The 17,933-nt window shown below is 48.9% G+C and overlaps 1 protein-coding gene across 1 annotated transcript in view; it reads left to right on the top strand.

Annotated features, from left to right (window-relative positions):
• PKP1 (plakophilin 1) overlaps window positions 1-17,933 on the top strand; it is a 42,132-nt gene that overhangs the window by 11,684 nt on the left and 12,515 nt on the right. Inside the window, exons 3-6 of the mRNA XM_037410557.1 lie at window positions 5,199-5,623; window positions 14,699-14,843; window positions 16,367-16,574; window positions 17,320-17,497. Coding sequence (XP_037266454.1) covers window positions 5,199-5,623; window positions 14,699-14,843; window positions 16,367-16,574; window positions 17,320-17,497 — 956 coding nt within the window. The remainder of the gene's footprint in view (window positions 1-5,198; window positions 5,624-14,698; window positions 14,844-16,366; window positions 16,575-17,319; window positions 17,498-17,933) is intronic.

Genomic DNA, 17,933 nt, shown 5'->3' with positions numbered 1-17,933 from the left:
GCAGGCACCACTGCTGGGGTCTCGGGCTCTAGGCTGCACTGCCCCCGCCCCAGCTTGGCTTCTGTGGCAATCATGTCCATTGTGGCACTAGTGAAAAGTGCACTTTGGTGATTCCTCTGCACTAGAGGCTGTATGGAGATTCTTAAACAGGTGTTCTCGGTGTGCTGCAAAGCTTCTCCCTCAAATGCATTATCTGCATGAGTGGTGTTTGCCATGAGATGGGAAGACTTCCTCTTATCCCTGGCTGGCTTTGCCTCTGTGGACAAAAATCTCTTATCAGCTTTGTTCCGTAAGAGTTTCAGGGCAAAACTTGTCATTTGCTGTGATGACACATTCAAATTTAAAGGAACCTCAATTTTAGAGTAGTTTGGGTAGCATCAAAGAAAGCAAAGATTTATAGCTGTTGCACATCACTGCTCAATCAGACCCCAGTCGCCCCGTCCTGTCCTGTCCCGTGTGTCCCCCACCCCCCACCCCCATGAAGTTTTGCAAGAGGTTATATGCTTTGGGGTAGCAAGTTGGACATTACCTTCCCTGGCCAGAAAAAACTGAACCATCAAGACCTAAATCCCAGCTGCATAAAGAATCAGATGAAAAAGCATACAGAAAGGCAGCACCCAGGAGAGGTGGGAAAGAGCATTTCAGAAATAGATAAACAATATATTTGCTGGTTTTGCAATTTTTTGTCCCTGCAACGGAGTGTGTAGTAGGGAGCAGCTAAAGCGTTTCGCAAGTAGCATCAAGAGTTTTCCCCACCCATCACTCAGGGTGGGACGCTGTCATGTTGCATTGCCTGTGCTTTGCCCTCCAGCCTGGGAGAAACCTGCTCCTGACATGTTTATACGGAGTCCTTTACTCCTGTCTGTCTGCTGCTCTAGAAACAAACAAATTGCAAGGGAAAAAATTAGAGCTAGGTAATGAACTGATGGCGTCCTTAGATGCAGGAGTCAGAAACACCCAGTTATCTGGGAGGGCCTCCGCCACGGAAAGGCAGCGCTGAGATCGGAGTGTGAGTCCCGGGGCTGGTGCGCCTTGCTCTGTGCTTCTGCTTCTCTGGAAAGTGGGACGAGGAAAGAGACTTTTCCTTTTAAACAGAAGCATTTATGGAAGAAAAAGACAGAGAAGGACTCATGATTAGTGGTTGGGTTAATGCCATTTTGACTTTCCCTCTAGCACCAGTTTTATTCCAGTTGAAATAAGAGGTTAGAGACATTTATGTACCTGTCTTGTGTGGCAGTTGGATGTTCCTGTAATGGTCCCACGCTGCAGGCTGGGAACTGGTGATCCACAACTGCTCAGTACTTTAAAGGCAGGTCCCTGCTGCTGCCAGCGAAGGGAAGCGCTCACTCCTTGGGCCTGACAGAGCACCTGCGCGCTATCAGGGTTCATCTTCGCTGCCTTTCCTCCCCGCACCTCCCCTCCTTGTTTTAATATGAATGAACGGCTCCCAAGGCTTGGCTTCAGCACACACGCTCGTTTCACAGTAGGGAGGAGAAGTTCAAGTTAAAATTCAGGATGGTGGCATTGCCTGGCTGCACGTGAACATCCTCCAGCATCCCACGAGTGCAGGGGACTACCAGCAGCTGGCTGAAAGGATGGACTGGCCACCCTGCCCTGACTCCTCAGGTGCCGTGGGGAGAAGTCTTGGGGACAGCCTGTGGTCTTCTGAAGTGTTTTCCAGATCTTGCAGCACAGAGGGAATCACTGTTTATGTCTCCACCCTGCTTTGAGGGACTTCCTTGTCTTTTCCAGCATTTCTGTGCACTCCTGAAGGTGTGGACCCGGCCCACCTCCCCCATGCGAACACTTACAAGCAGTGGGCACACGCAATTCAGGGTGTTAGGAAATCTGGGCGGTTCATGAGGCTTGAAGGTGAGAGATTGATTATTTCCTTTCACTAATGCTATTCTGCATAGGGAGAGCTCATCTATGCACCTAATGGCATCAGCAAAAGCTACAAGATTGTTGTCAGGTGGCTCTTTAAACCACAGACTGTGTAATAGCATCATCTTCACCTTCAGAGCTGTCATCTCTTCTCCAGACAGCAGAGTGCTTCTCTTCTACCTTGCTGTGCATCCTATCTGTCTGATCGCTGCATCCAGCAAAGAGATAACAATGTGGGGAACCCCATTCCCTTGGCCACGTTTGCTCCAGCATTGGAAGCAAAGGTCTCTGACTTAGCTTGATGAACGTCTGCAGTGGGGATGTGGGTTTTAGTCTGACCAAGCTGCTTTTAAGGCGCAGACATGGCACTTTCCCGACATCAAGGAGTGATCAGGCCAGCTACATATGTGCAAAGGATTCATAGAGACTATTTGGCAAGCAGGTCTGAAATCCGCTGGCAGGAGACTCCTCATCGATCTGGAGGCTTTGGATCAGGCTCCTGCTGCAAAGAGGAATCCTAAGATACCAGTTAGGTCCGTGCCACTTGAAAGAGATTAAAATGGGCTCAGCCAAGCATCTGGTAGAATCAGCAATAAAAGTCATGCACTGACTTCGGTAATGAGCTTCACATCACACGGGAACTATTTTCCCATGAGTTTGCAGAAGGCTTCCCCGCCCTGCCAGGACCTGCACTGACTTGCCGCTCAGGGCTCCCTGTGTTGCAGAAAGGTGTCTTTGCAAACAGGCGGTCGCTTTACTTCACCCATCTCAGGGCTGGCAAGAAAGAGGACTATGCTATATGCCACTATAAAACACAGCAGGAAATAGAGAATTGATAATTCTGTATCTATAAACACAGACACACTCACCCCTCCCCTGCTCTGCTGGTGGAGAGCCCATGTGAGCATGCTAGAGAGCAAACAATAGCTTTAGATAAATAACAAGTTAGCTCGTCCATGGTTAGCTGAATTGGTTTCAGCAAATGCCTCGGGGCTCCACAGCTCTGCCAAGCTTCTGACAGCCCTACAAAATAATCCCGGCTTGTACTGACTCATAAAGAAAAACAACAGGGCTCACATCTAACAAGCTGCTGCTCTGTCCTCCAGCCAGCTGCTGCCAGTGGCAAGCCCTGGGAGTCAGTTCCCTGCTCCACTGGGCAGCAAAGTCCACCCTACACCTTCCTGCTGCATCCCCAGCCTGGCCCTCACTGTCCCAAGGGTTTCTGAACCCAGGAAAATAAAGGAAAAATGTGGATGATATCACCCTTAGAAGGACATACTCATCCGCAGCAGGGTAGATCACGGCTTCAGGAAAGGTCACTTTGCCGTTGCTGCGTGCGTGCTGCATCCAAAGCAAAACTAGGATGGGGAGAACCTCCACATGTGGCCATCCTGGAAATTTCAGTGGGCTTGCCCCGCAGCAAGGGGAGCCCCTGAGACTCATGGCCCCTACCCGTGTGCCTCATCCTTGCTCTTCTTATCACATGCCAATTCTTCCACATCCCTGGAGCCCTGCAGTGTGCACCAAACCTGTTACCTGCTGCGCTGCAGTACGAACAGGTTTTTTGTGTGTCCTCTGGAGTAAATGCAAAGAGAATTTGCTCCCCTTTTCTTCCCTTCCAGCAATTCACCTGTTTAGATGCAAACCTGCAGAATGAAAGTATGAAAACTACTTTAGACTGGCGCTCAGATGACAGAGCAAGCTGGGTATTGGCGTAGCTGGACTAAAGGGTTCCTTCTCATCCAGACGGCATGCCTGCTAGGCAGCCCCTTTTAAAAAGTTTTCAGCCGTTACCTGTGCAACTCTCTGGGACACAGCAGAGAGGATTCGCTGCATTCTTGAAGATCAGTTTGTTAATGGAAATATTTGGCTTAATTAATTACCATAATGACAGTTCTGCAGAGCGTTGGAGACAGGAATGATGCTGTGTGTGCTCAGGGCTGGGACACAGTTGGGGCAGGGCAGCGGGACTCAGGGTGAGCCTGCAGAGGGTACAATTTCTCTGGCACATGGGGTGTTTCTAGGTTAGGAAATACGGATTTTTTTTTCAGTGACATGAACTATTGTACGAGGCACAGGCATTTCACACCTTGTGCCTTGAGCCTCTATGGAAATAAGATGCTGGTGTTGACTTTTCTTTCCCAGCCCAAGGGATCCTTGGGTGGCTTTTGCAGAAAGAGGCATCCAAAGTAGTGCTGCTTAAAGTTATGTGAGAAAAGAAACCTTGGCCCAACAAGAGATCATAGATGAGCTTTCCTGAGATAAGCCACAGGGGGAGGAGGCAGGCAGTTTTATTCTTTAGTTCTTTTTATGCTGGTCTGCTGCATGTCTTAGAGATCTGCTTGCCAGCATGCTCAGGGGGATGCAGTGGGAAAAATCACTACATGGGGTAAACAACACGAAAATAGCTTTATTTCTTTTTCTTTCCGGAGTTTATACCTTGGTGACTTGTCTGTCACTTGGATACAGCCCTGTAGGCTTCCAGGTGCCAGCATTGAATGTCCAGAAGTGTTAACATTGCAATAGAATATTGGATTCAGTCCTGGTGTACTTGGGGCAAATCTGGAAGACTTTTGGTGAAGCGGTGAAGATATTTTGACCTGACAGCAGGCAAGCTAAAACCATTTTTTTCATTTGACTAATTGCAGGGTTTTTTTACTGTCGTATTCTTTTTTTTTCTTCCTGGCTTAGTCATCTCAATTCCTGCTGCGTATCCCTCATTGTTCCCAGAACACCCCATTATATGAGCTGATACTACACACCTTGTAACTCATAAACAGATATTCATTGTCTCCACTTGTTTCTTGGCACAATAAGACTCAAGAATCCCCTCTTAGTGATTTCTCACTCCCTTTACTCCCTTCCTAAGGAACTTAGAGGTGGAAGGGGAGCAAAATATCACAGGGAAATTAAAAATAAATGCAGGCAGTGCTGGAAGGTCAGAATGGGACATCATTCTCTGTGATGGCAGGAGATGTGATGTGAGTTCCTCTAAGTACAGGTGGGGTCAGACCCCGTTTCTTGGAAAGAAGGCTTTTTCTCTGTTGCCAAGGTCATGTTTGAGCTTTTGGTTCTGCTTTCAAGCTCCTGGATGCCATGTCCTGATTACTAAGTGCCCCCAGATTTCAAGGGAGGGTTTAGCACTTTCGTAAGCCTGCAGGTGGGCTAACCTCCCATAAATTCTGGGTGACAAAAATACCCGAGAGGCATAGGGATTTGGTAGCCATGACACCCACACAGGGGTGGGCTTGGCAATGTCCATCTGCAGCTCAACCCTTCCCTAATTTTTTTGCCTCCTGTTTTCTCATTGACAGCTGTACAACGGGACCCTGAAGCGGGATGTGGAGAACAGGCGCTACAGCTCTTACAGCCAGATGGAGGGCTGGGGCAGCAAGCACTACAGCAAGGCTGTCTGCAGCCCCACCAGGGCCGGCAGCGACTACTGCTTTGTGCAGAACATCAAGAGCAGCCGGAGCGAGCCTGACCTCTACTGCGAACCGCCCCGGGGCACGCTGAGGAAGAGTCAGGTGGGGGGCCGGGCAGAGCACAAGACGACCTTGAACCGCCAGAGCATCTACAGCAGCTGTAGCACCCAGCAAGGAACTACCAGGACAAGTAAAAAAATGCCAGCACGGGCTCTCTCTTGCCCCTCCAGCAACAAGCCCGATGTGGTCTATGCCCAGCCCATGATGAGCTGCAAGCAGGACGTCGTTTATGGACAGGCTCAGTCCGGCTCCAAGTAAGTCTGCTGCTGTGGGGGTGAACCTGAGTAAATGTAGACGTCTGCTGTGGAGGTCTGTCCATCAAAGCTAGTCACCTGAGCAGCTTTATAGCCACTGGAGGTCTGCTCGCAGTGCACATCGCACCTAATTGCATCCTGCAGTAGAGTCTAAAGTGGGTCAGATGAGTCACACTCTTAAAGGGCTTATTTCTTTCCGTGGGCTACAGAGGGAAACCAATAGGACTGGCTCAGCGTACATACCTCTGCTGTAGCTGTGTGATGGTGGGCAAGGGGATGCCCCAGTCCTTGCGCTGGTACCAGCCAACAGCTCCTTTGCAAGATGAGAGTGAGGAGGGGAAGAGCGGAAATCCTGGTGTGCAGCTTGGTGCCTCTCCTGACGGTGATGTGGCTTTGATTTGGCAGAAAACAAATCCCCAGAATCAACTAACTTTGGAGTTATTATCTTCCTGAGAGTCTGACAAAAAGCAGAGCTGAGAACCTGCTGAGGGGTTGTATTTACCCCTCTGTCATTCCACCCAACCCTTGCTTCATTCACCCAAAAGGTCTGATTTGGGTTCCAGAAAAAAACTGAGTCAGAAATTGAAATAAATAGCCTAACTGGAATAATTTACCTAGCCAGGAAAGAGGAAGGAAGAGAAATTGTTCAATTCCTTCTTGTCCAGAGCATGAAGTTCCATTTGGGTTAGGAATTATGCAAGGGTGGAGGATGGTCCTTCATGTCTCAGCATCAGGTCCCTTATAAATGTTGCCTACAACAACAGGACGTGTAAAACACACCAGTGAGCTCAGACACTCCCAAGCTAATACGTCTGTCCAATGCAGCAGAGCTCTCACAGAAAAAAATGAGTGGGGTTTTGATGGCATTGCAGTGATGTTGATTTAAAGCTGCCCTGATGCTGCTGCTGCTCCAGCTCTGGAGCACCAACCATATTCTGCCATTGTCTTGGAAGAGATTTGGTCAGCACAAACCAGTCTTGGAATCACAGAATCCCAGACTGGTCGGAAGGGACCCCTGGAGATCATCTAGTCCAACCCCCCGCTAAAGCAGGTTGTCCTTGAGCAGGCTGCACAGAGTGATGTCCAGCAGGTTTGGAATGTCTCCAGAGAAGGAGCCTGCACAGCCCCTCTGGGCGGCCTGTCCCAGTGCTGTGTCACCTGCAAAGGAAAGAAGTTTTTCCTCGTCTTCAGAGGAAATTCAGACTTCTTGTGTGTCAGTTTGTGCCCGTTGCCCCTGTCCCTGGGCACCACTGAAAAGAGCCTGGCCCCGTCCTCCTGACACTGGCCCTTAAGCTCTTTGTAGACGTCGATAAGATCCCTCTCAGTCTTCTCCAGGCTGAACAGCCCCAGCTCTCGCAGCCTGTCCTCACAAGGGAGATGCTCCAGCCCCCTCATCGGCTTTGTAGCCTCTGCTGGCCCCTCTCCAGCAGTTCCCAGCTCCTCCTGAACCGGGGAGCCCAGCACCGGACCCAGCACTGCAGATGTGCCTCCCCAGGGCAGAGCAGAGGGGGGAAGGATCCCCTCCCTCCACCTGCTGGCCACGCTCCTCCTCATGCACCCCAGGGTCCCACTGGCCCCTTGGCCACCAGGGCACAGTGCTGGCCCATGGGCAACTTGCTGCCCCCCAGTACTCCCAGGTGCTGCTCCACAGATCTGCCTCCAGCAGGTCACCCCCAGCCCATGCTGGTGTGCGGGGCTGTTCCCCCCCAGGGGCAGGACCTTACGGGAGGTCAGCATACAGTCTGCATGTTTTGAACTGCAAAACGTTGCAGTTCACGGTCTCAGTGTTTTATTGAGTTGGAGAAGGAGGGTCTGCGTCTCCCACAAGCGTTCCCAGGGGCTGCTGCGCTGCCATTGCATCGCTGCCGTGCAGAGCCTGCTCTGCACCCACCCAGAAGGTATCACAGCTCCCAGACAGACATGGCAGCTTGTGACAGCCTCCCTCATTTTGTATTGAGTAGAAGTATGTTCCAGAGTATGTATGCCAAGAAATTTCACTCGCTCGTTAGCATGTTGTCATGAAACCTTTAGCTTCCCATGTGCCCGGTTACTTCATGTTTAACACATGCAAAATCAGCCCTGCCCAACCCAGAGCACTGGTGGCATTGGCCTGCTGCTTTCAGAAGCTTTGTAATTCCTCTGGAATAGGAAACAGAGGCTTACATAAACTGGAAGTAACTTGTTCTAGGGAATTTCTGACTAAAGAGCATAGGAGTGTAGTGGGAGGGATAGCAGAATGATTAGACATGGGACTGCAGCTGGCTTCTGCCAAAGGCAAATACTGTTTTTGAGAAGTCAGTCCCAGGCAGGCAGGCTCCCCAAAGCAAGCCCTGCTCTGCACTGCACAGCGCTCATGGTTGTAGACTTGGTCATGGCTTTGGAAAGGTCACTTGAAAAATAATGGAGTTTTCTGAAGAGAAGAACTGCTGTTGTGAGAGGAATGCTCTCCAGTGCTGGATGCCCTTTGGTTAGGGAGTGGCTCCATTTATATACTTCTCCTGGCTTGGGGCATGGCTCATCTGGCAGAACAGGTTCTGATGTGGAAACGTCTGGCTACAAGTCCTAGGCTCAGCTGGGGCTGTGTCCCCTGAGTAAATCTGATTTGGCTGGGGCACACCCCCTGCTTGGCGTGAAATCGCTGCGGAGCTGGATTCGTCCGGAGGGCAGCTTGTACAAAAGCTTCTGCTCCTCACTCAGAGATAAGGTTGGAAGCACTGGTCCTTAAAGTTTTGGAAACATACTAAGGAGTTGTTCTCTTTGAAAAAATGACTTAATAGGAAGGTCATCAACCCTTATAAAGTGCCCAGCAGGTCACTGCTAGCCTTGGTCTGTAGTGTTGCTTTTGTTGGGAAGGGGCCTTCGGGGATGGGTTAGGGCTCTATCTGGGCTCTCTTTGCTCTGTAGGACTGTTTCTTGCTGGAGGATTCTGCACTTGGAGAACTCAGTCTGCATTTGGGTAGCCTGATCTTTGAGGAGGGAGAGGTTTGCTTGTAGGCATCCCAATATTTACCTTCCATGTGCAGGACAAGGGCTTGCCTGGGTAATAGCTGCTGGTGGTTCCCTGTCTGGTGCTCTGCTCGGGTTTCAGGTAGAGTTTTTCCCTTTATAACAGGGATAATTTTGTGTTCGGTTTTCATGCTGCAGATCTGTGTAGGTGGAGATCTTGTCTGCAGGTTAGCAAACCATCTCTATGAGCAACAGAAAGGCTAGTTCCCATGCTTTCAGTGGTGATCCAGTGAGGTGATTTCAGTGGGACCTGTGATCCACTGGGTCTGTCTGTGATACAAAACTCCTCTGCAATGCAGTGACTGTGGGCAGTGTCAGTACTGGTTCAAGCATGGTGCTTCTCGGGTGTCCTGTGTTACAGATCCGATCTCCTTGGATGGTGTGAGAAGAAAAAGGCGTCACTGGACGTTCTCATTGAGAGTGATGTGTAGATATCAAAATACTGAGTGTGCAAGAACTGTCAAACTATCTGTACAGGACAGTCCTTCTGCACTTGGTCACAAAGTTATTTAATGACAGGAACTATTCTTGACTGGTGATTGCTTCCGTTTATTTAACTGGCTTTGGCTGTGTAAGACATGGAAGGGCTGTCTCTTTGATAACTATCTCTCAGGAGAGTCCTTCCTCTTACAGCAGCAACTCTGGTTGATGAAAGCACCTTTCCTGCAACTACCTGATGAGTAGTTTAACACCTAAATGTTTTTTGGGGAGAAACCATTCTATGATAAACTACAGCATGATGTAGGGTTTTACTCACCCCATAGTATTGGTTCTGGTGATGACATCTGAGTTTGCGCTGTTTGTTCAGATCAGGAGGTTGAACGTTACTGCCTTGCTTTGGAAACCTCCTCCTGAAGTATATTCTCTTCCACCACCCCTGTCGTTATGGTCCTGCCTCAGTGAGCAGAGAGGGACCTTCTGGTGTCCCTTCCAGACATATTTCTCTACATCCATACCGTGGCTCAAGCCTTGGGAAGCATGATGTCATATATGGGGCATTTCCCAGCTCGGTATATCTGTCCTGGGCTCAGAAGTTCATGGATTATTGTGGTGGCTCCTGCTCAAAGGCAGCTCTCGATGAGCAGCGCTCACACTTTGCTGCGATGCAGCTGGATTGAGTCTTGCTACCCGATAGAGCTGGAGGGAGTCGTCTTGGGCTCCAGGGCTCCCTTTCCTCCCTGGAGCTCCTCTTTTTGTGCTGTCATGAAATCCTGCAGATCTGCAGCCTTTCATCCTGGAAACTGGCAGCAACAGGGATTTCAGCAGCTGGTGAAGCCTACATGTGTTATGCCTGATTTCAACTGTCTCATCTGATGGGTGGCACCTGTGACATGCTCCAAGTGACAGTGTGTCATCTTGAGCTAGCCAGCTTTTAGCTAAACAACATGTTGTAATTCAGCCCAGTCAGGAAAAAATGTTTCTACGTTTTCTTTGGTCATCAGGTAGCGATAATGAGAACAGTAATAAAGGATGTGATGCTTAATGCATCCCAGAAAACTCTGAGTCTTTGTCCCCCTCCAGCTGGAACCTGAGGTACAAGAAAACAGTGGTTACTGCCGGATGACATTGCATTATTTCTGTTTGCCGACGTGCTGCCCATATTGCTTCCAATGCCACGGGCACGTGCGGCTGAGAGCCCAGGGCCAGGCTAGATCGTGATACGTGGTGGTTGTGGCTCTGCAACAACCTGTGCACTAGCCAGCTGGTTACGTGCATCTGTGCCGGGTGTCCCCTCTGCCCTTGCAGAGATGCGGCCACTGGCCAGTGGAGCTGAGATCTGAGGCAGGTCAGTGAATTGCCCCCGGTGCGGTCAATGCCTCCCGAGTGACTTCAGGGGAGACCCAGGCGTTTGAGCTGGAGATGTAAGTGAGAGGCCAGGCTGATCTCTGCCCTTCTGAGGGATTCAGGGTATTCCCATTTGTGAAGATGAAGAGATGAGCTGGAGTGTCTGCAGACATTCTCCAGCTTAAGGGTTGTTGATACAGATCAGGAGCCATTAATGGACACCTACAATATGTGTTGTCTTCTGTAATACCACATGCACCTTTGGCCTCAATTTCAGATGTGGATGCATTTCCCCTTGGTGCTCTCTGGGACAAAAAGGATAAACCAGCACATTAGAGATCATGGGGAAGCAAGTGTCTCTCAGAGCACCAGGAAATATGCACGATCTTGGTGCTACTCTGTTAAAGGACTTGAATACTCCGGCTGGCAGCTACAGAGGAGGCAGTAAAGGCTGGGACAATCCTTTGGATTTTCCATTCAGACATATTTGTCTGTGGTGATACTGACTTGGCCCCAGCCAAGCTGTGGCAGCCCCTGTGAGCTGTAGCTACAGGTCAGGGTGTCCTGTAACCATCCATTCCTAGGCAGAAGCTCAGTCTCTCTGGAAACTGTAAACAGTGAAAATGTAGAAAAGTTACTGAAAGAGTCAGAAAAGGTATTGAAGGTGTTTTCTGCTAGATCTCCTCTCTTTTGGGATAAATAGAGGTGACTACTATCAAAAGATAAATTCTCCAGGGCTATGCCACACAATGAAAGAAGAACCAAGTACAACGATAGGTACCGTCATTTTGGTTTGGTCTTGTTTGGAATTAACTGCCTCTAAAAAGGACTGTTTCACAGTGCTGGCTCCTTGTGATGTGAACTTGCCCGCGCTGCGCATTTGCATCCAAAGCAGTTGCTGAGGAGCTGTGCGTGATGCTGCCCTGGCAGGGATTGTGTCACTGCACATGGTGGGGATGCCCTCCTCCCTGGCTCAGTGTCAGTCTGTGCTCATCTCCCCTGGCACCTGCCCGGAGAGCCAAGCCTGAGGGGAAGCTCAGCTGAGCTTTCAGTGCCATCAAGACCTTGGTGCCACGTCCCAGGGGTGGACACGGCTGCTCGGCGTAGACCGTGGCTATCAGCTTGGTTCCAATGCTTGGATGTGCGAGACAAGTGAATCCATTGTGATTTTATTAATGAACAATGGAATTTGTCAGAGTTTTCTGGCTTCCTCCTCTCCTGGAACTTGCAGCCCTAATAACCAGGATGGAGACTTAGATCTGATTAACAGCAACCAATCTGCTAATACAAAGTAAACCAAAAGCATTAGTAGCAAATGAGGGAATTTGCCTTTCTGTGATACTGATCCTTGTATTTGTTTCCCTTCCACACCTGAATCTGATCATCTAATTTGTCTCCTGTTGAATCATTTCTAATTGAGGTCTCTCCCTATTCTGATTGCTGCTTTCTTGTGGAAGAAGAGCAACCTTTGGAGCTCTTCCTACCAGGCACATTGGCCCAGGCTGGAGATGGCCACGGCCCAAGAATTTGTCTTGGAGCGGGCTGTTCTCGTCATGTAGATCTGGTTAGGAATATCCCTGACTGGCTGATGAACAATCTCCCATTAGCGCAGGCTTTGCCAGGGTGATTATATTCTCAGCTAGAAGAAAACACTGCTTCTCAGGTGGCATGACTGAGCCCAGCGGCTCAGCCTCTGGGAACTTCTCCTGCTGGTGAGCCAGCAGGGGAAATGGAACCTTCCCCATCTTTTCCCACACAGAACTGGACCTGGGTGCCCAGTTTTTTACTGATGAAGGAGGGTTTGGCCCTCTTACTGAGTGGGTGTGTAGAAAACCACCATCCTTGAGTAGCTGGACCAAATGGACATCCTTCTTTCTCATAAAAAGTGCACCTGATTTAGGGGTTCTCTCAATTTGGTAAATTAAAAAGGAAAAAAAAAAATCACCATTATTAATTAAGCTGTGTGGCCTCTGGCCTGGTGCGTTTAATCAGGTGCCTCCCCCCACACACAATGCCAGCCTAGGTCTGGATCCCTCAAAGGAGAAGTCCCTCTGGTGCTTCCCATGCTGGATCCATCTGCATCTCAGCTCTGTTGCATGTCCGAGGAATGTGAAAAAGACTAAGAGAAAATCACAGCATCCTGCATCCAAATGAAAGATTTCTGAGGTTCCATAGTTCCTAGTTTAAATTTTGTCTTTCGGTTTTATGTTTCCTTGTTGCAAGTGTAATGGAAGTTTCTGTGAGCCAAGTTTTGATACAAGTTCAGACTGATGAAAAATCATATGACGAAGCCATGTTTTATTGATAGTGTAGAAATAGAAGTGGAATGAGTTCATCTAACCTTAGACATTGAATGCTTAAGGTCCAATCCAAGACTGTTGTCTATCAGTCCCGTCTATCAGCAGAGGTATCTCCAAGCCTTCCTGTCTCAGGAAGAATGTCTAAGATACAAAAGCAAGTTGTTCTTAGAAGCATCTATTTCTCTCCATTGACCACACAGGTGCTTAAATGAGTAATATAAACTAGACAGAGACTGATAGCCATGAGGGTTGGGGAGACAAAACAGCCTGTCACGCTGCCTTCCAGTGTCACAGCATGATTGTTAGGTTTGATATCTTGTATGAAATTTGCTGTAGAATTATGGATATTATTCACTGGCCTGTGTTGTGTGAAGGTGAATCTTTGGATGCTAAGGACAAAATATTTTATCTTATTGTAAGCTGCTGGTGGTGGTGACCACACTTGGGTGTCCTTCTTAGACCTTTATTCTTAATGTTTCTTTGACACAATGAAAATAATTCTGCATATCCCATGCCTAGAAGAAGCCACCCCCTCGTAGTAATATTTAGCACTTCAAATGCAATTGGTTCATTTAACGAACCAATTTAAAAACACTGTTTTGTTAGTCTGCCAGATTGCCTGAGGACAATCAGCCCCTCTACATAGTCACTCATTAGTTTGACATGGAGAAAAAGCTTATGTAGAAATTAATGTGGTTCAAACAGGACCTGATCTCCCCAGTCTCCAGGTAAAACTCCACATCAATCGCAACTGGAGCTTCAACAGGGAATAACATCAGCCAGGCACAACGATGACCTAGTTGTCCTCGCAAAGCCCTCCCTCACCTTTTTTATTTCATCCACTGTTAACAAAGTGTTTCCCATTTGTATCCCATCACTGCTGAAATAGTAATGAACAAACAGGAGTTTGGGGTTTGACTCTTCTCAGTCCTGAACGTTGTGTGGTCATTTATTCTGGTGCAAATTGACGCAGACCCTCTGCCACGAGCAGAGACCCTGCTGCAGCCAGCTGCACGCCTAAGGCGCAAGGATGCTCAGAAGAGAGAGTAACCTTTGTTAGACTAACTGAAATAATTGGAAACGCAGACAAGCTTTGCAGGTCAGAGCCCCTTCATCAGTCTGAAAGTTTGTTCCTTTTTATAATTTTATGTGATTAAAACATCACAGTTGATGCTAAATAGGTACAAGCCAATGAGAGCAAGACCTTCATATTTCTGAACAAGTGGACAAATCTTCATGTGTTTGTATTTTCCCCCAAGGTTTCAGTCCTGCTCCCAGCCAGAGGCATTCATATCCTTCCTCTGGAGTCTGTAGGCACATTCTTTACCTATAACAGGGATGATGACAGTGGCCAACTTTTGGGAAGAGCTTGGAGACTACCAGTGTAAACATACCCTGGGAGCAGGATGTCTCACTGCTATTATTAGTATTTCATAAACTCAATATTTGTCCATCCCATCACTCCAGACATGCCAGTTGCGTTTTCCTAAGGGATCTGCTCTAGCCTCCCAAGACCATCAGCTGCTCTCACATTTTTGCTTCCACCACACCTCACATCAAAGGATCGCATGCTGTGGGAAAAGCATCTGCCTACTTTAGATTGCCCTAATAACCTGACAGATGGTTTCACTCTTGTCCACTAATTCTTTTATTTGAGAAACAGTGAATACCGGTTCATTAAACCTTCCACTTTAGACATGATTAGACATCTAGCACCTCAACCAAGCTTTTATTTTCTGTCTCCTTTGTTTCTGGATAGACCAGATCCATAATTTATTAGCCTTAGTGTCCTCCACTGTATATTTCCCACTTTCATCATCTCTTTTTTGAGACAGAGAAATGCACTAGGGGTGCACCGTGTGGTTTATGTGGCAATATGATCATATTTTACATTTTGTAATCGATTCCTTCCTAACAATTCCCAGTACTGACGTAGCCATTTCAGCCGAGCATTCACGCCATGCTGTATTTCTCTTTAACACAGAATATGTGGTGATGAGATAGACGGCGGTACAATGACCATCCAGAAAGCCATACAGCTTCTGTGCTCCTCTGATGACAAATACCAGGCCATGGGTGCTTACTACCTCCAGCACACCTGCTTCCAGGATGAGTCTGCCAAGCAAGAGGTGAGCAAACCCCTTCGGAGCTCTTAATAGCAGTCAGCTGGGATTTTAAGAGGGGAATAGTTACCAGGCAGTGGAGGAGACTGTGTCCACGTTATCACCGTAAGTGGCCGTGACGCAGGTTATCGGGTTTTGGTGATACAGAAGCAGGCACCCAGGTGCAGTGTCTTCTTCTGGATGCAGTTCCACACAAATCTTTTGCTATGTCAGAGCTGCAACATAAGAGCCACATAAAATTGCCCTAAATGATCTTCACTGTGCATTGCTCAGTGACAGTTCAGCCATTTCCAGCCATCTAAGCCCATGGGTTAACAGTAATCAGGTACAAATATACTGGATCAAACAGAAGCCCTTCTTACCGAGCAGCTTATTTTTCTTATGCTCTCACTCTCCAGTTACTAAATTAATGCCAACGTGCAGCAAAGGAAGCAGCCTTAAGGACGGATCTGCTGTAGCAAGGCTGTCACAAAGGTTTATCCCCACCCCGGTGTGCTTGCAGTCATGCAAACCTGGGGTTACCACAGTGCCATCCTTACGGAGGTGGCCTCCCATTGCCTGACATGATAGCGGAGCTGGACACACGGCAGAGTGCAGGGACAGATCTCTGTGCCCTTGCTGCAGCTGTGGGAGTGCAGGTACCCCAGCCCACGGCACCGTCGCTAATGGTGGGGTGGCCACACCCTTCGTTACCGTTGAAAACACTCTCTGAGCACCGGCCTGTCCCATCCCATCGCTTCCCAGAAAGATGTGTCAGAGCAGGTATGTGAGTCATCCCGGCGCACGCTTGTTTTCTTTCCTTTCTGAAAGGCGCTCATTCATTTTCTATTGTCAGCAAATCCCCAGCCCATGGGCTGGATTGCGCCAGGAGGGGCTCCATGCGGGATCATGTCCCCAGGAGACCTGCTACAGAGGGCATCCTACAGCGGGAACGCTCGTCGTTTTGGAGAGCTCAGCTGGAGGAATTTGCCTTCAAACCTCCCTGACATGTGCGTGGTGTCCTGCCGGCCGGGGTTCACACCCCTTCCCGGTGCTGCCCCAACTGAGGACAGCCCAGTACGGCTCCTGGCTGGCCTGGAGGGTGTTTACACTCTGCCGTGAGCATCCCTTTTAGCTCAGCCTGTGATTTCAGGATGCAGATAAATTACCACATCATGTCATTATATTGCTATAAATGGCCTCTACAGATAGGCAGAGCAACATTTTCACCTGATGCAGGGTGATGGACGTAGGTGAAAGTTTGTGGGAGCAAGCACATTTACATCAGCAATGGCCATTACGCATGGACATCCACTTCTGGAGTGTAAGCTCCAACCTCAAGGCCAGCACCTTTGTGCTCATGACCTCTGGCCTGAACCAGACATGTAATCTGCAAGCTCTCGCCACCCTTTAACTGCCAGGTCTGCTTTCCCAGCTCCCCTGGGTACGTGCCATGTGGGCTCCTTGCACTGCCATGCCCATTCGAGTTGTCCCTGTCCCAGCGATGCTCTGCACCCCTTGCTGATGGCAGCTTGTCCTCCCTGGTACAGGTCTATCGGCTGGGGGGAATCGCCAAGCTCGTCGAGCTGCTCCGCAGCACAAACCAGAACGTACAGCGGGCAGCAGCCGGAGCCCTTCGAAATTTGGTCTTCAAGAATCCAACCAACAAGATAGAAACCCGGCGGCAGAATGGGATAAGGGAGTGCGTGAGCCTCCTGCGGAGGACGGGGAACACTGAGATTCAGAAACAACTGACAGGTACGCAGCAGCCTGCTCAGCCCTCAGCAAGGACCATGCTCCTCCCTGCCTGTGGGCCGTGTTGCTCCAGCACACGAAGGGCCAGTAGCCATGTGCTGCCACACCACAAAGAGGAAGGTCTATTCTCCTGTCACACCAAATGGCAACCTAAACCAGAAGGCAGAGGAGGTTCTGGCCCTTCGTTGTCCCATAAAGGTTCCTCATGTCATAAGCGCCCATTGGGGAAGCACCTGCCCCAGGTTTCCCCCCACAGCTGTGGTCACCCTGCCATTCCCATGCCTTCCTGCACCCCTGCTCCCTGCTGTTCTCAGGGAAGGTCAAGGGTGCTGGAGATCCCAGTATGGCTGGGCAGATCGTCTCATGGGTGTCTCACCTTTTCTTGAAGGATTGACGTGAGTTCGTTGGTGCACATCACCCTCAGCTGTGACCGAGGTCTTGTGTACAAGCCTTTATGAGATCCCAGGAAAGATGCCCTTCCCCCTGCAATCTAATGGCAATAAACAGCAATTCTGGGGGAAGGCAGGATGCTCAGATGCCCACCTTCACATGACACCATGCCCCTGGTGCCCATCCTGCCTCTATACTATAGGGATGGACAGAGACTAGGCTTTAGGGCAGCTTCTGCACGCTTAGTGCAAAGAAGGATGAAGTGAAGGAGGGCTTAGTTGCTGGAATTCACTCTGACCTAACAAAAGTTTCTAATACATGGTGAGCCTCTGCTTGAGCCTGTCTCCTACCTTCCTAGGACTGCTCTGGAACCTCTCCTCCACTGATGAATTAAAAGAAGAGTTGATACAGGAGGCACTCCCCGTCTTGACAGACTGCGTTATCATCCCTTTCTCTGGCTGGTCTGATGGCAGCTGCAATAGGACAAGAGAAATTATTGACCCAGAAGTATTCTTCAATGCTACAGGCTGTTTGAGGTGAGTCACCCAGCAGGGAGTTACTGTAGCTTGTGTCCGTTGACAAAAGCTGAGGCTGTCTAAATCCTCTCACAATAAGCTAAAGACACACTCACTGCAATCGTATTAATAAAACATTCTCCTTGAGAAAGTTTTCCTGACTAAGAGAAGGTGGAGAAAAATAACATGTAACATGTTTTTCCTAGTAGCTTTTTTTTTTTTTTTTTTAAGAAGTTTGTTCTTGCTAAGTCTCTGCTCAAAAAATATAAGTTGTTTTGTCATAGGAGAGCTGCAACAGTGAAACCTGGCAGTGTTCAGCTCAGGGAACTCCACACCTTTTCCTTTAGATTTTTGAGGGTCCCAGAGAAAATTTTGGTTGCTAGAAAACAAACTGGTATGGCTTTTAAGTGACAAAATGACACAATCCTCTATGTGGGGAAAACAGGGCTTTTCCCAC

Source organism: Falco rusticolus, chromosome 17 (genome assembly GCF_015220075.1).
Source record: "Falco rusticolus isolate bFalRus1 chromosome 17, bFalRus1.pri, whole genome shotgun sequence".
Classification (NCBI taxonomy): Eukaryota; Metazoa; Chordata; class Aves; order Falconiformes; family Falconidae; genus Falco; species Falco rusticolus.
Note: the sequence above shows the minus strand (reverse complement) of the source record. Positions and strands in the feature narration are given on the sequence as shown.